Consider the following 20,095-nt stretch of genomic DNA (forward strand, 5'->3'; position numbering starts at 1 on the left):
ACACACTTCCGGTATAGGAAACTCAATTATCGGATAACAAACGTCGTAGGCTGTACGAGAAATCTGAGGAATCTCAGGGAGAGTTTTCGTTTCTCGAGAAATTGCATACGAAGATACGGTGAACTCGGGTCTCCCGATGCACGATTTTTCCTGAGAATCGGTCGCACGGACCGCGGATTGTGAGTCGTGACTGAAAAGGTGACACGATAAGTGACGCGGGTGTCCGACAAAGTGGCAAGTGTTTCCTCCTCTCTCTCTCCTTGGATCTGGAGACACCGATTTTTCTCAAGCCAATTAATTGTGCTGTGTGACGGGTGTGTGCGTGCAGTGTGTCTACACAGTGTATGGCCGACGTGGCGGGTCCTTACGTAGCTGGGATATCTGGTGCCCAATCGATGGAGATAATTGTCGAAGATGTTGAGTCGACATCAACGATTTCAGGGGTAAGTGAATGCCGAACAATGCAGTTCATCTTAATAAGGTTGACTCGTTGATACACCTTGATACAAAGTCTTTCTTGCTATTTCAATAAATCATGCTCGTCGATATTTCGTGGATGTAGGCTTGCATTTCTCGTGTCACCGCTGATGACCGGAAGCTCTGGCTCCAGTAATGAACGATCGGTGCAAATCAGTACTAACTCTGACTTCGAATCCACCGCACGTGGTGTTAAAGCGCTGCGCTCGAATAATTTTTCTTGTCTCCATTTCGTAACCTCTTTTCATCTCGCAATTCGATCAAGATTATTTTCGACGTTTCTTTTGTATACTTGAAATTTTGTTCCTTTTCTTTATATATATATATTTTTCAAAGAGAAAAGCTCGACAAGTCTGCAAATCCAACTAATTCTCCAAATCGTGCTTAATTCTTTGTCGACTTGGTGTGCTCTTGTAGTTATATTTTAAACATTCACGTTCGATCAAATTTAATATTTTAATTTGCAGTCGATTCGGTCGTTTCTACTCGAATTTTGTAGATTATTTCATCAAGGAAAATGTGGAAAATCGTAGGTCATTCCTTTCGTCCCGTCGAGGATTGGTATCGGTCTATGAACTCCACCGAGAGAGGTTGGAATTATCGAATGTAGTCGCGATTATTTATGCGAGAGATGAAGGGGTCACCGGCGCTCTTTCTTCGATCTTTGATGACCACATACCACAGATGCATACCATTTGACGCAGAATGCCCACGTTGATGGTGGAAGGAAGTATTTTTCACCGTACAGTGATAAAATTAACCTTAACCTCTCGGTAGATACATGCACTCGGGGTCAATGACATTCCCTGTTGTTTCATTTCCCCCCTTCGGCGCATGCGCGCGTTTTGACAGGTCCGAGGCGGCGAAGATGTTTCTAAGAGAAGTATATATGTACTTACATGGACGCCAACATCCTTTGTTTCGGCTCGAAATTTCAGATTCTTTGCTCTTCGAATGATAGCTTCGGCTAAAAAAGAAATTGACGCGTGATTCGCTCCTGGTCGTAATTACGAACGAAGAGATCGCACGGTTTTCGAAAAAAAAACCGTTGCACTGATGCTATCGCAGAAAAAAACGAACGCTGGAGAAAGATACGCAGAGGTATAGAATTTCTCATTTTCCTCGCTTAATTCGAAACGATATATATTTGAATTCACAGCGTAGTAAATTGTTCGCACGTTTTCAGCAGGGAATGAAACGGTTGTGACGCACATTTCGAAAATAGGAAATAGAGGTGTTATGCGGTGGTAAAAGGCCCCCGGAGGAAGCATTGACAGGACGTACAATTCAATTTCTCTTTCGAACGATAAAGAGAACGACTGAATATAGTGGGCGAGGTAGCCGTAATATTCCATTGTGTCTTGTTTTCCATATCAAGGGGCATTGGCATTGCTTTGTTTCTAGAAACATCCGCGTATTCTTTGAGCCGTGCCACTGCGTGTTGAAAATCATAGCGCAGAAGATAACAAAGGAGACATTGTACCGCAACTTGAGTTGCAGATATTATGCGGCAGGGGGAATTTATTGCGTTTAGAGTGATTGCTCGGTTTTGAAAAAAAAAAAAAAACAGATGATTTGTCGCTTCTTCTTTCGGTCTCACGACGGAAACAAATTACGCTATGTATATCGTCTGTCCACGCGGATTGTTACCTGCTCTACTTCAAATCGTATTCAATCGACGCCATATTGAAATGGCGCGTTACAACCGAACGGTTTACACCGAATCAGTTGCTTTTGAGTAAATGACGTTACCTAATCTTATGACCTACATTTCTACGTAACAATTAAAACAGATGTACTGTCAAAAAACGAAAGATAGATGCCTACAGGTAAATTACAAGTTATACATTATACACAATTTTTCTATACTTATTTTAGTGTATCAGTGTTTTTCGAATGCTCGATACTAATCTTTTCTTCATTTTTTTTTTCCATCATCACGTAGATAGATCGAATCAACGTAGCAAAATACGAGAAGGGAAAAAAACGCAGATCGCTGAAAGACTGATAAACTTGCGGGAATTGGAGATCTATCATACCCTTGGAACCGGATTGTGTCGTTAGTTTCGATAAGTTATCGACTTTTGGCGATTGTTTCAAGCGAAAAAGAAGCACGGCCGACGATGAAAATTAGAGACCGGCGAAAACTGCTCCGGGCCTCGGCTTGGTTTTTATACTTTTTCCACACGCTTCTGTCTTTCTAATTTCGTGGCAATTCGCGCGTAAAACGTATCAGCACGCAGACGCGCGACTAATATGAGCCAGTTCCTTCTTGGAACCAATATTCGATCTGCCTGGGCACGCGATATTTTTTGTCCTCGGAAACCAGAGACTCATAAAGTACACATAATTGATTTGAAATTGAGCTGTATTAGACGGAGATGGGGAATCTCGTCGGCGACAGGAAGTCGAACGTTTTCTTCTTTTTTTAGGCCGTTTTTCTTTTTGTCTCAGTCGGTAAGGTAGACAACAAGGATCAAGGATTGGAAATTCGAAAGGGAAGTTTTGCAAGAGGGGACACAGGGAACCGAAAAAGACACCCGCGAGCGAGATCAATACCTCGCCGGTGCAATGTACTCCCGCGGTCTCTCCTCGTTGCAGCTCGATTGTTCGCGAACGAAAAACGAGTGGCGAACGGGAAAAAGCGAACCGGAAGTGAAGTTCATCGATTCGAGTGCAGAAAGAACTGTACTTTTAATCGGACCTACGTACGATTAATTGCACTTTGGGAGGAACGATGAGATGGATAGGGAACTTGAATGCGATTGAGATCACTTTGTAAATACTCGTGCGACGTAATTGCTTCGTAGAAGTCGAAGGAAATCGGAAGTACAATAACGGTTAAGTAGTTCCTCTCCGCTTATCTTCGACCTTTTGAAATTATTCCAATGTTTCATTGTGTAATATTTGCCGTTTGCTTTTTGTTTGTCGATTCGTGGAAAAATGAGAACGTAATGTCCAGCTGGTGAATTTTTCCGAATTGAATCGAAACAGGCGGCGAAAACGTCAGAAAGAGAAGACGGAAACGGAAACTAGTTCCGGCCAAGATCAATACCTAAGTTGTGCAACAGACTGTCTGGCGCAAGCCTTGTTCCTTGCTTGCGTGTTCCCCGTGCGCGGCACGCAGCGTGCAACGCCTCGTTGCAACCGGTGCAACGTGCAATGCCACGATTTACTCGCGTCACGGGTACACGCATGGCTACTCTTATCTAGTCGGCTATTGGCTAGGTCAGTGTAATTGATATTAATACTTCGTGCCTGCCGCACGTGTCTCTGCTGATGATTTAAAAAAAAAAAGAAAACTTATCGTGTACCCTTAAGATCCACTTTGGTGCGACAATAAATTTGGTATGAATTTCTTATTACACAAACAAAAAAATAGTTCCTTGCCGAAGAATAACACTTCAGACAAAATTTAGAAACATTTACGAATCAAAAAATGACATTCCATTGCGACGTAGTTTCTAAAAATTTAGTGAGCCCTTTAAGGAGCTCATTAGATATATAGGCGTCTCTTTGATCAATTGTTTCGTTTGTTATACACTTCAGTAAATTCTACTCTGTACGCTGAGATTAAATAGGTACAGCGAGGTACAAAAGAAATTATTACTATAGCCGGAATTTTCAATTCTTGGAATATTGGTTATAATACTTCAAGCTCTTGGTATTTTCTCTCTCAAGGGAAAAGTGATTGCGTGATTCACGAGTTGTATTCGCGAAACTCTCTATTCATGATTCATGACGCATCATCTTTGATCATTGTTTTTTAGCTTCGCATGATTCTCGCGTTTGACTCTCCCCGTTATCAGGGAACGATAGTAACTCCGCTCGCCACGTCTCGCAGATACCTAACTCCTGCGAGTTCTCTGTTTATCTGAGTTATTTTTGCCGTTCCCTCCGTTATTTTTAGAGAAACTCTTCGTGAGAAATATCTCCTCAAGTAACATTGCAAAAAATAATAACTATAATGGAACTTTATGGAAAATTCACAGGTTATAAATACCTACGTGTGTCGTTTGTTTTCTGAAACTGATCAAAGAAGAAGCCGATCGTGAAGATCAAAAACCACCGTATGTTGTGGAAGTAAGAGCAAACAGTTGGAAGAGGCCATGGAACGGCGTCTGACATTGACAATGAGCCACAATCTTGCGGTGTCGCGTTACACCTGCCGACTGTCCGCGCGTTCAAGTCGGATGTAATTAACGCTGCTCGCCAGATATTCGCCAGATAGCGACAGAGTATTAATTGGCGCTGATTCGCGACACACACAGTTCAAGGCCGCTGATAATTAGCTCGAGGACAGGTAATTGAAATTAATTGGCGACTCATGTCCTGGTGAATCATCTTTCATCCTCTGTTTAGGAACTTCCGAGGAAACGTTGCACATCAGTTCAACTAAACAAGAATCTTGGAAAGAGAAGGAATAACCATGGTTTTTTCTTTTTTTTGAGGGGAAAGAAAAAAGAGAATTCTACAATCGCGATATTGCAAACTGAACGTTTCCTGTTCCTGGAACAATAACTGCAACTTTTGCTGAGAGATAGCGCGTTATCAGTCGATAAGACCCGAGCTAGTGAATTCCACCGATGGTCTCTCCTCTCCAATCGTACCGTTTCTTCCTGTTAATTGCCAACTACGCGATTTCATTTCTCTCCTCCGCTGTGATATTTTTCCACTGATAAAAAGGCGTAATCTTATCTGACGTCGGTTACGTAAGCGGATACAAATTTGGATTCTGGTGTGTGTCATGGTTGCCCCCACGACCGTTTAATTGCAGCAATAAGTTCCTGAGCATGGTATTGCAAACGACATTTAATCGAGATATTAATTTATCGAATCAGGGACCGACCTTATTCCGATCTGTCCGATGTCACTGGACTGAACTTCGCTGAAAGTAGAGAGCCTTATCTCATTCTTGTAATCTTCTTCTGAAAATATCTCACCCGAGAAGTTCTCCCGTTATTTTACACAGAGTCGTAACAATTGTCTCGTTGTAGGTACATAACCCCGTAGAAACTAGAAGAAGAATTAAAAGAGACAGAGATGAAAGTCAAACGTGAGCGTGGCAGTTTCGAAAAAGAGGAACTCGAAGGACAGAGTTGCTACGTATGTATCGAGCCGATCCGATTGTCGGTGTCTCCCCAGGAGGCAAGCTACCTATTCTACACAGAACACCCATCCAGGCCCATAATTCGTGAGCCGGGAGAGGAGAGGGAGCGTGTGCACGCAGCGTGTGTTCGATCTAGCCGGTCTCTAGTAGAACGCATGCCAGTCATTGGTCGGTTTGCTCTTTGTGGTGGGCGGAGATAGGCGTATGGGAGTACTAAATCGAGCCATGGTGTCCCTTTTTTCTATCCCTTGCTCACCCCCTCCCAGAATCCTCTCGTCTCCCTCTCCCCCCCTCAACTGGGCCTCTTCCCTCCTCCTGTGTGTTCATTCAGTCCTTCTCCCTCTCTCCACCAATTCTCTCTCTCTTTCTCTCTCTCTCTTCCCTGTGTGTGTGTGTGTATGTGTGGTTGATGGTGAACATTCGGTTCCTATCTTCGCTGGCGTAAGTTTTCGACCAATTTGCCCGTCGCGAGTCGTTAAATCAAAGTCCGATCGTGATTCTCGGATCTCCCACTTCCTGCTTTGCTTTCCAATGAACTTTCGCATAACATTAGAATATAATCCGAGCTCACGTGAAACACGTGATTGGGCATGAATCGCAGGAAACGAATTAATTGCAAAGTTCATTCAATGCAACGAATATAACCTAAGGACGTATAGATCCATAAGTGGCATAAGTAAGTCGCTGTACAATAAAATTTTAGCCTCGCCTCGCGCAGAAGTGAATGAAAGCCGTAGAAAATAAAATTAATTAGAAAATAAATGAACAGTGCTTCACTGATCTGAGAAAGCACGGCATTGCTGTATAGAAATTTCAGCTGAACGTGAAAAAATTATAAATTCACTATGATAATAGTGTAATAACTGCAATGCCTCGGGAATCACCAAGTGGCCAACAATGCAAAGCTATAAATTTTTCCGTTCGAGATATCGAATGCAATGTCAAAAGAGAATGAAGAACTTGCCAAGGATACTGGAAACCTCGTTCGTGCGCTGGGAGGGCAGATGGTAGCTAGGACAGAGGCTGAGAGGTAGCGCATTATAACGGCAGTCCAGTTGCATCGGCCGCTGGTCCAGATCGGCTTGATACTCGCCGAGCTGCAACCGAAGGCGAATACACCTTCCAGGCAGGTCCTTTTTCCTCGGTTCGCGGCTCTCGTTCCCCCAGGACAGGATTGACCAGTTCTCCGCCGATGTAAGCTCTCAGGATATTCAAATGCGGCTGGTTGGTGTCTCTCCGCGTTTCCTTCGCCGCTCGTTTCCTTTTGTTTCTCCCATGCTTTCGGGGAGAATCTTCTTACATTTATTTGCTTAGTTAGCAGCGAGAATCCTCGAGTCTCGTATCTACTACTGTAGGAGAAACTCTTCTTCGGTCGCCATGTTGCTTTTTTTGGTCGAAGAGATTTAAATAACCGTGGTATATTCGAAAAATTATCTACCTTTTTTTCCTGATTTTAAGAGGCAATTTATATCGTGTTTTATTTTCCTTTAATATTCCAGTCAATTATTCTAATATGAAGATATAGAACTGAGGATGGATTTTGTTTCGCAGGATGATTACGTCGGGTTACGGTTGGTTCCGTTCCAAGATGGAGATCGCGCGCAGGAGATATTCCACCTGTTTCGACCATGGAAGGTCGATTCGCTTTTCAACGGGTTAAATCGATTATCGTTTCCCAGTTGGCGACCTTATTCTCCGGCTGCACACTGCCATTAACTCTCGTCTGTTGCACCGTGAACGTTTATAAACATATGCCTCGTATATCGCTCTCACATTCACCGCGATATCATCGCAGTCTTGGCAGAAAGGTTACTATTTTATTTCCTGTTCACTTGGATCTATGTTACACTTGAAGTCTCTTCTACCAACTTATAGTCTAATGGATAGACCGATCTGTAAGAGATTGATTCTCTCTTGAAGATTTTCATCCTTCAAGGTCATCATCTTCATGCAGACTGCATTTGCAGAATAGTTTTTTTAACCGTTATTTGATTTATGTACCATCACATGTATTTCTCGAATTCTCAATTGATATCATAATATTATTGTAGCATATCTATAATTATTTGCAGATGTATATATACCTGAGGATATAATGCACTATAATGTAGGTTGACCATACCTATGTACGTGCAAGCGAGGCCCGATCGCATCGTGTTGCTATGGGGACGTTTCTTCTTCTCCTCTTTTACTCTTCTCTCTTTTTACTCCTCTTTCTTTTCACCGATTTCTTGCGGTTCGCGGAGAAATCTATCTCCACCACGAGCACGTTTTTCTTGTAACCATGGCGATGTGCTTGCGACGACAATGGAGAGGAATCCGTGCTGACTTATGTAATAAATAGGCTATTTATTGGAAACTTCAAGATACAAAAATGTACACAATGCAGATAATGTGTATAAAAAGTACAGTACTAGTTGAGTATAATGTTTAAAGAACGAAAGCAATCTCTATTTAGATTCTATCTTTTTTATGATGCGTACAAAAGTGTATCTATATGCAGTCTAGTAATAAATCTCGTACCAGTGATTTATGATCAATGTTCGATTGCCAACATATTCTGATCAAATTTATGATTCGAACGACTCGTAGGCTTTGTAAAATCTAAATCTTTCTTGATTGGCATAATCTTTGAAGCGTGGAGAAATGTCGTGTCAATACTGTAGCAGGAAAGGCTAATGGATGAGAATGAAGGCAAAAAATAGATTGGAAAGTCTATAATTTAGTTTCTTCGAACTTTGCAACGAATATTAATTTTGTTATATGTAAAGAAGTTGAAGAGAAGAATAGAATGTATGTAGGTAATTCTTAGATATGGCATCAGAGTTAGAAGTAGATACATAATTTTTCTTCTCTTTAATTAGAAATTATTTTTAGGGTTTTACGAATCTCTTTTTTTCCAAAAAGCAATAACGAACGTCTTCTGTACAGGTGCACGTGGTGTTGACGTGTTCTGCGAACATTCATTGTTGTTCGCCAGCTTGTTCGTTGCATTCCACGAAGCGAGCCAACGTCAAAGATAAAGAATACCAAATAAAGAAAATATATCGACCAAAGATAAAGAATAGCGTGTTGAAAATCGAGTCTCCGCGTGAACAAATAACCAGCCGATAATTGCTGGAATTCGTGTGATAAATGTCGAAAGAGAAGAAACATTGAAAGAGAATAATTAATGACACTTTTTCTTCACCAAAAGATGCTGCTTTTCTGACCGATATTCGAATCATCATCAGGTACCCTGCTACATATCCCAGTAACATTATCCATTATCCAGTTTCATTCTCACAGAAATATACATTTCCTTTCCAGGAAACCGTCAGCCCTTTGTGAAAACAAATCCGAGCAAAAGCTGTTCCATTTCACAAACTACGAATCTACCTTTGTTTCCTGCCGCTCCTTGTTGCGATGCTTCAATTACCTTCCAAAGATACCATCCGCTTAAGACTCGTATCGTGAAAAAGGAAAAAAAAAAAATACTATGTCAACTACGTGCTTGATCGTGAAGAGCCACCCGCGTACAAAAGTCGAGCGAAGCGGCAGTTGTGGCAGGGAATTTGGTAGGGCAATAGTGCCGATAGAGGAATTAGATTACCGGCATCGATTTAGAAGAATTATTTCAAAAATATATCGGCGAGGCAAAGTGCAAGTTCGGCCCTGGTTATGCAGTTCATTCACACGGCGCTGTGTCTCGCTAAATATAATATGGCGGTGACCCCGGTCCTCCACCGTTGACTCCCCCCTCCCCCCTCCTTTCCCCCCGGTCCCTTCGATTCCCCCCTCCTACTCCCTTCGATGCTTCCCTAATTCAACGCCCCTGTGATTACGTCTCTGCCCCCGCGTCTCTCCTCGTTCCCGGGACCATTCCACTCCGCTTCTTCGTACGTATGTATTCCCTTCTCTCTTCCTTTCTCTCCACTTCGCTTAACTTCCTTTCTTTTCTCTTTCCTCCTCCTCCTCCTCCTCCTTCCTCTCCCCCTCCCCCCTCTCCGCGTTCCCTCCCCTCCCTCTGATGCTGGTCTTTTGCCCCTAGAGCTTTCTATTCTTCGTCGCTCAAGGAAGAAAAACCGAACGAGAAGAGGCCTCTGATCCTCTTATCTTCCCTGTTACTTTTACGGTTGTTCCAGTCGTGCCAACTGTCAACGATTGGTAGACATGCCCGCGAGCTTCCGAGCTTTATGCACTTAACGTTACGTCCTACGAATCTCACGGTAGAAAACTTCAGGAGTTCCGTCTGGATGCAGGGAATTTTGATTGAAAATCGATCAGAGTCAGACCGGGATGCGATCCGTTTCTCTCACAATTAACAGATTTTTGGGACAGATCCCGTCTTTAACGATCCGGGAGAAATTTGAGTTTGAAAATTTTTAGAGGAGAGACTTTGTTTCTCTTGATAGCTCGCCGATCTTTCCAAAAAAATGACGATCGACTAGTAGTTACTAAAAAGTTTTCTCTTTCTCTTTTTTTTTTTTTTTTGTTTCTCTTTATGGTAGGAGGAGACGGAGGATGAGACGATTGCCGATGGGAATCGAGAGAGGAGTGCAGCTTTTCGTGCAGCGTACATAATTCCCGCTCGACTACTCCTGCATCCAGGTCCACCGCCGGTCTTCCAGACTTTTAAGATTCGTCCACAACGAAGTCTCAACTTCCTCCATATCTCTTTCCCCCGTGAAGGGGGAACACGCGAAAGCTTTGGAAATTTGCAATTCAAATTCACGGTGAATTTGTCTATAAACAATGCCCAAGGTAAAATTAACATTACTACACTACCGAGGTTGATTAGATTCAAATCGATTAGATCAAAAATCAATTGTTCGAGTACACCGTGTTTTTTTTTTTTTTTTTGGATCTAGAACACGCGACCCACGTGTTGATCCGGGATATTTTCTAATCTGTCGTGCATATTTCAGGTGCAGATTGCAAAGCGTAGTCGGTCAGTTGGAAACGGTGCCTAACATCCCTTAGGGCCGCGTGAGGAGAACTGCAGAGGCCATTCAACTGTCTACGAGCGAAGCAGGCAGGGGGATTTTTACAACGCCCGGATTCTCTCTACCTACTCTCCCGTATTCTTCTTGCTCTTCTTTCCTCTCTCCATCTTCTTCATCCTCTTCTTCGTCTTGTTTCTTGTAGGATAGCCCCGGCCCTCTTTTTCTATGCCCTCCTGATCTCTCTACCCGGCAACGGCGTGGTAAGCTACAGGCCCACGCGTGAGAAGCCTGATCCTGAGCCCTTCAGAGTTTTTCATATAAGGGATAATGCGTCTCTGGATAATAATAACTTTAGAACATGCTTGACGATCCGTAGGTTTGTTAATGCTCAACATTAACGTTTGATGATTTGCTGGATGGTTCGTTCACTGTCTAGGAGAATCAGAGATTGTCCAAGTCTATTGAAGGAGCAGCGATTTCAGCTGTTAACTCGTCAGCTTAAACGAATCCCTTAACCTCGTTAACGTGTCATTCGTTTCTTCCGTTTGGTCAGCCAGCCTTATGGAAGAAAGATCGAAGAGACGGTTATACACACAGCGGCTACGTTTATTTCGTTGTGCGATTAAATGTAATTTCATTAATTTTCAGATGTAGTCGCACCCGAGCGGACAATAGGAAGCAGAGAAAGGGAGACTGGAAACGCCGCAGCGCGGAACGATCCAGCGATAGCCGTTATCAGCTATACTTGATGATACTAACCCGTAGATCCGAACTTGTGGGCTTTTTTATATGTATACCGCAAGCTCCTATCTACCGGTACATGTAGTCAGGCCAGCATTTAAGCTTTTCGACGGAAACCTACTCCTTCTCCTTCACACACCCCTCTGCCCTCCTGAAAGCCCGCAGCACTTCCGGCCATCAACGTGTAGATTCTTTCACCAAACAATTTTTCTCGGTCGTGGTATAAAACCGTGGAGTGAGAGAGAGAAAGAGAGAGAGAGAGACGAATGAAATTGTGGATGAAAGGACCGATATCTATCTGTCATTTACTGGTCAATTAATTACGAACAATATTTCTGTAAAATCGAAGCGCTGTAAATCTTGAAACATAGGATATACCTTCGACGAAAATTAATTTCGGCGCTCTTGTGTTCCGAGATTGGACAGAACATGCATCTGCTCGATATTTTATATGATTATTTCTCAATAAACATCTATGTCATTGTGCATTGTTATAAACATTCATGATACTCTGTACATAAATGTCCACGAAGGGGACGATCACGAAGAGGACAGAGCCGCATCAGCGACGACGCCTGGGTGAGGTAGTAGGTTGTATAGTAGGGAATGGAAATTCGCGATATACGAAGTCCACTGTACAACTTGCTAACTTTCCCGGTCGTCGACGCCGCAACGTTTCATCATCCAGCAACATCTTCAAGAGGTCGTTAAACCGTTATTGAAAAGGAAAACGAAAGTAGTAATTTTATCTCGAGCGTACGCTGGTAATGTCGCGTGTGTGCAGACAGTTTTCTCAAAGAAGAACGAAGATGATCTACCACCATAAGTGATGACGATGTAGTACCCGTTTAGACATTATTCTAAGTTATTTTAGTATCTATAACGTAACTATGAAATGAGGAGATTATTAAAAAATATATATAGAAGGTGGTGGCTCCTCTTGAACGGTGAAAACAATAAATGCGTGGATGTGTGTGAGATTAAATAGCGAATAAAAAAGGGAGAGAAAATGAAATGAGAAAAAGGGCAATGGCGGGCGGGCTGATTGTAAAGCCTGCCGCGTCGCCGGTCCCCTGAGACCCTAACTTGTGACGTCGCGACCGATATCTCACAGGCTAGATTCTCTGGTATTGGCGATGAGTGCTGCCTTTTGCCGATCAAAAGTCAGTCCTAGTCATCAGAGATAGAAAACGGCCGGAAACGTCGACGCTCTGTAAGCGGGCAAGTTAAAAGAGGCTCGACATTCAAAGGTCTATAATCCACCATTTGCGTGGGTGCATCTTGAAAAATTAATGGAGTTTGCCCTGTGAATATATAATGTTTTAATGCTATAATTTAATGTAGTACCAGAGTATTTTGTAAAACGAGAGAGAAAGTATTTTTAAAAAGATACGGTTATATATTCACGTTAAGATACTTGGATGCATTGCGGATTTTAAGTATCATGCTTATAGGAATTACGCAATTTTACAGATTATAATTTTTACTACTTAATAAATATCACGAACGGCATATTACAGTAAGGGTGTATTTAATTGCGACAGAAAGAGAAATAAACGTTTATCCAATGATCTCTCTGTATTTCGATGTATAATTCGATTGTCTGAATAATAATCTGTTCCCCATTTTCTTTTATCTTCCATTAAATATGTACAATGATTGATACAAATCACGTTGAAAGTACAATGATAAAATTCACTGTGGTGATAAAAAAATAGCATGTCATCAGAAATATTTTGTGCCCTCTTCCACCAATCTGCTCAGTTCTGCTGCCGAATAACCCAAAACTTGCTTCAGGTCGCATACGAATTTGTATACGAAGCGTTTCCCATGCACCTTGGATATCATATCTCCATCATAATAATAACGCAATGCACGGCTGAGTTTCTCATAATTCATCGAAGGTTTGTTTTTACGGGCTCCCCAAAGTTGTGCCACCGCTTCTGGTTGATTCAATTTAAACTCCCCTTCTGTCCCAATCCATTGAATGGCGCCTCTGTGTTCGCGGTCTGTCAGCAATTCCAACAGGAATTGCCACAACTGTATTTGACCGCTGTTAACCGAACGACTTGAGGTTGCTATACTGATCGGCGTGGAGTCGATGTTCTCTAAAGGAACGCTAACTACTCGTGCTTGTTGATTCACTACTGGTCGTGTCTTCGTCGCTTTTTGGTTGCGAACTTTTATAGTTCTATCCACGTTATTTTCCGTAGGTGATGCTGGTGGATCCTTTTGAACAACAGCTGTAAATTACAGAATTAATCAAACATTCGATCACAATTTGATAGTATTTTTTTTTTTTTTTTTTTGACAAATATACAGACCGACAAATTTACACTTTCGAAGTAACTCTAAATGGGTCCAAAACACTTCTCCGGGATCTAGAGGCACTTTAGCTTGGAATTCTTCCAGCGTGAGATTACACAATTGTTGACCCGTAATGTTCCAATCTGCTAATCTCACCGAGGCCAAATTGAACTGCCTAACTGCCCATTGAAGCCAATGTTTGACATGTGTTTGTGTCCATTCTTTTGGATCGGCTGGAATTTTTAACCGTTCCTGTATAATATATATGTGTTACCATACATAAAGTAAAGTTAATCTGATGCTTAATTTTCAATAAATTATACCTGTTCTTTCTTATATTGAGGATCAACCATCCATCTTATGACATTTCGTTTGCTATCTTCATTAACTGGTGTGGATGCTAAATAGCGAAAAATATATACACATTAAAAGAACTCGCTAACAATAATTCATAAATTTTCTCTACATACTATTATTTTCTGCTAATTCTATATAATCCTCTGCAGGTTTTAAAACATCCACTATATTTATTCTCCTGTGCGTTGCTTTTATCTGAACATTTACTTGAACCAATCCTTCTCCTTGCACGCACTGATCAACTAAGTTTTTGTGACTTTCTAACTAAAAAAAAAAAAAAAGAAAGTAGAAAATACAACCATATAAGCGTAAGTAGATTTGTTATCAAACCTGTCGCTTACCATTTGTGCATCTTGCAACCAAAATGAATAATCTGTCAACTCTACCCCGAGTCTTTGTTCCAAGAGATTTCTCAAGGTAGAGAGAGGCTCTCTGATATCCATATGTTGCATTAAGATACCTTCATTGCAATCCTCACCATTTGCAGATCCTTCCAATGCAAAACTTGGCTCTACCTCTAAATCAGAGCTTTCTTGTTGTAACTGGGCCATTATATCGTTCTCTTGCGATAACATAGCTTCTGGCTCCATTTTAATCCGTTTTATCATAGCATAATCAGAATCATCGTCTGTGTCGAAACTATTTGAAATAAATTATAAGTTTCTAGAATCAGTATTACTCTTCAATAATATTATATGACTAAAATGACAAAACATGATCAAATACTAAAGCATTTGAAACATTTCGTTTTTACTTTAATTATTAGATTATTTCAAAAGGAATACTGCAAAGAACATATTTGTTTGTCTTCTAACAAATACAATACGTTTTATTAGTCCTAGTGAGGAGCTAGAAGAAACTGACCTCTTATCGCTGCTTTTCCGTCTGTTTTCCAAATCCATAAGAACAGAAAAGTACAATTGGGTTTTGTCGAGAAAATATGACAACTTTAACCTTTACAAAATAATCACTCTTTTTTAGACAGTTGCAGCCATCTTGTAATAGGTATATAATCAGTCATGGACTACGAAATGCCATAGACGCGTCGAGTTGAAATTTAAAAACAGCTTTTTTTGTAGATCGCGCTGCTGTGAAAGTGCACTGTATCCGCAAACTACATCTAGGGATTTTTAACTTGACGATTATCCTGAATTTATTTGAAAGGTCAGTATTTACATGTTGGTGTTTACATATTTCATTTCTCCAATTGATCAAAGCAATTAATTTAAATATTCTTAGATGTAAGCAAGAAAAATGTGAACGCAAAGAAATTATAAACAGTATATAATATATTGCTTGTATGAGGTATTAAATAACGATCAATACATATGCTATATTAATTTAATTTGCATTTCTTCCACACAATCAGATGTGTTAACAATAAATATTTACAATATATACTTATATTATTTATTTATTGAATCTTATTCTTGTTATACGAAGAACAATTCAATAATTGGTTATTATAATATATTATTATTAATAATATTAAATATAATATATATATATATATATATATATATATATATATATATATATAAGAATAAAATTGAGTAAATGTACATATATATATATGAATCAAATGATTGTATATATATATATGAATCAAATGATTGTACATTTACTAAATTTTATTTTTGATATATGAAGAACAATTCAATAAATGGTTACAATGAATTGGCAGTGATATTTTTATATAATCACAATTGTCTAATATTATGCAACATAGAGAGCAATTTCTTAATATAATTGAGCTAATTAGAGAAAAGTACAAGTCATTTTCAGAAGCATCAAAGTCCAATATAATAAAACAATAAAAAACAAAATTTAACAAGAATTTTATTTTTACAATTAATCAATTCAAGGTATGCCTAGTAATACAATAATGATTCACTAACTACCCAGAAGATCGAGACCTTATTTAGTCAATAAAGAAATGTTTTTACAAAATCTTAAATATAAATTCGAGTCGGATATAAATACCTGATACATTTGTTTATTTAATAATTTAATTTGTTTATTCCTTATGAGGAATTTAAATAAATTTAATTAGTACTGATAAAATTAGTTAAGTACATAAAAATGTACATAAAAAGTTATTTTTAGTTATGATGTTTTGTTAATCATTTATATCTAGTAATAAGTTCATAATTTTGGAGGTAGAACTAAATTACTATTTGTTTAAGCAACGCCTTGAATGAAAAATTGTTTGTTTCGTCTATTAAACTTAAAACAGATTGCCCAGAAAAGTTCGGTAAATTCGCGATTGCACCACATTCTAACAATTTTTGTGCTACTAATGTGTAATTATTTTCAAGAGCATGAAAGAATGGCGTTCTTCCCGAACGATGATCCTTCAAATTTATGTCTGCTCCCACTTCTACCAAAGCAATAACTCCATCTAAGAAGCCATTTAGTGCACAATAATGCAAAGGAGCTAATCCTTAAAAACAGATAATTAAAAATTTGACATTGTTATTCATTTCATTTTAAATGCTTACCTGATGAATCTTCTCTATTTAATAGCTGAGGTTCTGTAACATAATTTAGAAGTAATGGTAAAAGTGGTGATGATTGTTTGCTGGCTAAAAGTACTGCGGAGTCACAAATAAGTTCAGATGAAATTGGTTTCGCCCCAGCTTCTAGTAGCAACTTTACTATACTTTCGGATGCATTATACTGAATTCCTAATTCCAAACTTGTCTAAAAAGATATATATATATATTTATATTAGATAGTAGATATATATATTCATTTTTATTTTTTTAATTATATTAATGAGATATGAATTTACCATTCCATCTTCTGTTAATACATCAATACTAGTTTTTGAAGCTCTTAAAATTAACAATAGTTTTTGCACCTCACATAGTTGATTATTCACCACTGCTCGATGTATATTTAACATTCCATTATTATCACAATATTGCAATTCGTCATAGTCTTTTTTTAATTGTGCAGCAACTTTTTTACATAAGGAATGTGGTGTTGATAATATTTTTTGCACCTTGTTTATGTCGCTATTGTTATTGAAAATCTCATTAAAATAATTATCAATGTCTAATGTATCTTGTGGGACCACCATATGAGGGCCTTCTAATATAGAGAATAAATCCGTATTGTAGACATTATTATGCAATTTAGATTCAGTCTGTATTTGCATTTCTGTTTGAGTTTGTACTTCTTTCATGACAGGGCAAAGATTAACAGTTGAACGCTCTATTTGCTTTATTCTTTTTATAGTAGACATAGTTTTTTTCACTAGTACAAAACTTTGCCTATCAAGAAGTCCAAATACATCAGTTTGAATCTGAGAATCATGAACTGTTCTTAATCTTTCAGATGGAATAATTGGGACTTGTTTCGCTATACCTACTCCACACTCTGCAAGGGCATGCAAAGCTTTAATTCGAAGTTGTTCATCTTTTACGCTGGTCAGTGCTTCTTTAATTACATTTAAATATTCTGATAATTTTTCTTTTTTTTCATTATCTTTTTTCCCATCATGACTTATATCAAATTCAGGGTTTTCATTTAGTACATTATTTTTACAAATTATCTCATTTCTATCAAAATTTGGCTTTGTATTTACCTTAACAAATACACTTTGAGTTTCATTGTCAACATCTTTGTTATTCATAGATATTATAGTACATTTTTTCTCTTGAACATTATTATAATGTTGACCCGCAATTTCATTTTTTTCGCATACTATTACAACATCATCATTATCAAAATCATTTACATTATTATCACATCTTGTTGGCTCTTTTAAAATACTTGCGTGTTTTTGATTTTCACTACTTTCCAGATTAAGTGAATTATTATTTGATGCATTTTCAATTCTTTTTGCAGAATGATTCCATTCATTATTTTTCAAAAGAATACGTTTTCTTTTTCTTATATTTTCATGAGATAGAGTATTGTTTTCTTTTTCTTGCCTTTTTATTTTATTAATATTAACTTTAGTTGGAGGAATCTGTAACCTCTCGCATCTTACTATTGGAAACTTTGATTCTGCTAATTCGATCAACGAGCTTTTAACATCCGTTACATTTGTCTTTTCTAAAGTATCATTATTCTTATTTTCTATACATTTTTCATTATTTTTGAAAATATGTTCGTCTCTAACCTCTTGTTCATTTATCAAAACTAAAGTCTTTTCTGGTTCTGTAATTTTTTTTGAGACGGCTGGAACATTATGCAATAATCTGTACCCATTGTCATTTAGTGGACTATTACTTTGATTCATCTTATTTACTTTGCTTAAAACTTCATGCTTCTGAATCACATTCTTATTTTTATTTCGAGCCACGGGAATTTTACTATGAGAAACAACAAACTGTTGTTTTATGGGACAGTGTAATTCTCTAATACATTTCTGCGTTTCCCTACATAATTGAGATCCTAATGGTTTCACTATTTTCACAGTGTTACTTTGTGAGGAAGTAGAAAGACCAGCAACACTATTCTTCATACAATTTGAAGCTTGTTGGACTTTGACAATCTGTGGGACGTTTAATAAATTCTTTTGATCGTTAGTCAGCAGCTGTACCTTAACTTCTCCCAAATCGATGCCATCTTTTGTTTTTATTCTTAATTTCGTTATTCCATTAGTAGCTAGTACCTTCTTACTCTTCAATCCGTTTAAACTGCTTTGCACGCTCGTGTTTGACGTGGTGAACTTTTCGAATACCGAATTACATTTAGGCGTGTTGATCATGCTGGGAAACTTGTGCGGCAAGGTGAATTCCCGCCTGCATTCTATTATTGGTCTACCGCCAATGCGCTGCAGACGGCGTTTCTTTAAAATCGACGGGAGCGGAGGATCCATTTGGATGCAATACTGTAGGCAGTGTTTTCTATTTAGACAATTATTACGATGCTGATATTATGTTCAAATCACGAAATATGCTACACATAACCTTCGTACACATAAACGATAAAATGCTACTCAACATGTTCAATTACTTTGGTTGATCCTTCATACGAGTTAGTTCGTTCTGATTAGTTTTCGTATGTTATTCGACTAAATAAAATTAGTCGAACTGCAGTTTAGCAAAATATGCATTTGAGATTTCTTTTATATAGAACGGGACATCCCTCAATCGAGATGTACTGCCATCTATTTTGTAAAAACGTACGTTTCATTTTTGGAATCAAGAGAAATAGTAACATTTTGTTTCATGATTCCTCCTGAAACAAGGAGTGCATGTCAATTGATGAACATCAAATTCTCTAGAGGAAGTAAAAATCGCGGATATAAAAGCTAATTTTCGTTAATACGAAAGCGTTGAATGACAGAGAGACTGGTAAGGTGATAAATAAATTTCGAAAAGTCGTAATTGTCATAATCGAATGCGTGTTTCTTCTAGAATTTTATAAATAACGAATTTTTTTCTTTATTCACAGAATATCTCCTTGAGATTTATAGATTATTAAATAATTAAAGTTATTAAATAACTCATTTGCTGATATTTAGGGATTGTGTGTTTCAATTGTTGGTACTGATCAACTGCTACTATTTTTCGACTGTATTACGTCATATTCAATGAATCGATCCAGGTGAGGTACGTGAAATTAAAAGATCGAAATCCAAGAGAAATAGCAGTTAAAGATCCAAGAAGAATTGCGATCGAAATTCGTAATTTTGAGAAATTCGAACAAAAAACGAGAAGTCACATTTTCAATAATAATCTTTCGAATAATAATCTCTCAGGTAGGAAAATTAAATGTAGTTACTAATAGTAAATGGTATAATGTAAATATAATATAGTACGTTATATTTTCTATTATGGTATAGTATATTATATTTCGCAAAATAAGTATAGTATTAGAAATATACCTAAAAATATATAATATACATATATATATATATATATATATATATATATATATATATATATTATATAATGAATATATTAAATATATTATGGAATACGTATAATATAGTACATATTATATTACATTATGAATAATTACATATACGGTGTTTCAAAAATTGTGAGTTTTGGAAAGAAAAAAAATACATGAAATATACAATATAATATCATACCAGTACTATGTTCTGGATTAAGAGTGCTATTTTTTGGACGAGATTCATTGGTAAATGAAACGTTTCACGAGCTACAACCTTGCGATTTTTAAATTCACTAACATTGTTGGTAATTTATTTTGC

At 38.1% G+C, this 20,095-nt stretch overlaps 2 protein-coding genes across 2 annotated transcripts; both read right to left on the reverse strand.

Moving 5' to 3' along the window:
* Positions 1-12,812: 12,812 nt before the first annotated feature.
* On the reverse strand, positions 12,813-14,957 carry LOC122532391 (DNA-binding protein Ets97D). The gene is made up of 6 exons (XM_043661131.1): positions 14,782-14,957; positions 14,259-14,556; positions 14,031-14,181; positions 13,884-13,960; positions 13,578-13,812; positions 12,813-13,496 (listed from the first exon to the last, which is right to left on the reverse strand). The coding sequence occupies exons 1-6, from the start codon at positions 14,817-14,819 to the stop codon at positions 12,979-12,981; spliced, it is 1,317 nt and encodes a 438-aa protein (XP_043517066.1). The 5' UTR covers positions 14,820-14,957; the 3' UTR covers positions 12,813-12,978.
* Positions 14,958-15,550: 593 nt separating this feature from the next.
* Positions 15,551-20,058, reverse strand: LOC122532393 (uncharacterized protein MAL8P1.12-like). The gene is made up of 5 exons (XM_043661136.1): positions 19,973-20,058; positions 18,889-19,113; positions 16,712-18,763; positions 16,419-16,620; positions 15,551-16,360 (listed from the first exon to the last, which is right to left on the reverse strand). The coding sequence occupies exons 3-5, from the start codon at positions 18,749-18,751 to the stop codon at positions 16,083-16,085; spliced, it is 2,520 nt and encodes an 839-aa protein (XP_043517071.1). The 5' UTR covers positions 18,752-18,763; positions 18,889-19,113; positions 19,973-20,058; the 3' UTR covers positions 15,551-16,082.
* Positions 20,059-20,095: the final 37 nt, after the last annotated feature.

The sequence above is a fragment of the Frieseomelitta varia genome, unplaced genomic scaffold, assembly GCF_011392965.1.
Source record: "Frieseomelitta varia isolate USP_RPSP 00005682 unplaced genomic scaffold, Fvar_1.2 scaffold_454, whole genome shotgun sequence".
In the NCBI taxonomy this organism is placed as follows: Eukaryota; Metazoa; Arthropoda; class Insecta; order Hymenoptera; family Apidae; genus Frieseomelitta; species Frieseomelitta varia.

Excerpts from the sequence above, each read along its gene's own strand:
- LOC122532391 (XM_043661131.1), bottom strand. The coding sequence starts at position 14,819 with ATGGATTTGGAAAACAGACGGAAAAGCAGCGATAAGAG. Across the intron at positions 13,961-14,030 it reads AGAATTAGCAGAAAATAATA|CATCCACACCAGTTAATGAA; the intron begins GTATGTAGAGAA and ends TTCGCTATTTAG. Across the intron at positions 13,497-13,577 it reads TCGAAAGTGTAAATTTGTCG|CTGTTGTTCAAAAGGATCCA; the intron begins GTCTGTATATTT and ends TGTAATTTACAG.
- LOC122532393 (XM_043661136.1), bottom strand. The coding sequence starts at position 18,751 with ATGGATCCTCCGCTCCCGTCGATTTTAAAGAAACGCCGTCTGCAGCGC. Across the intron at positions 16,621-16,711 it reads TATTAACAGAAGATGGAATG|ACAAGTTTGGAATTAGGAAT; the intron begins GTAAATTCATAT and ends ATATCTTTTTAG. Across the intron at positions 16,361-16,418 it reads AAATAGAGAAGATTCATCAG|GATTAGCTCCTTTGCATTAT; the intron begins GTAAGCATTTAA and ends TCTGTTTTTAAG.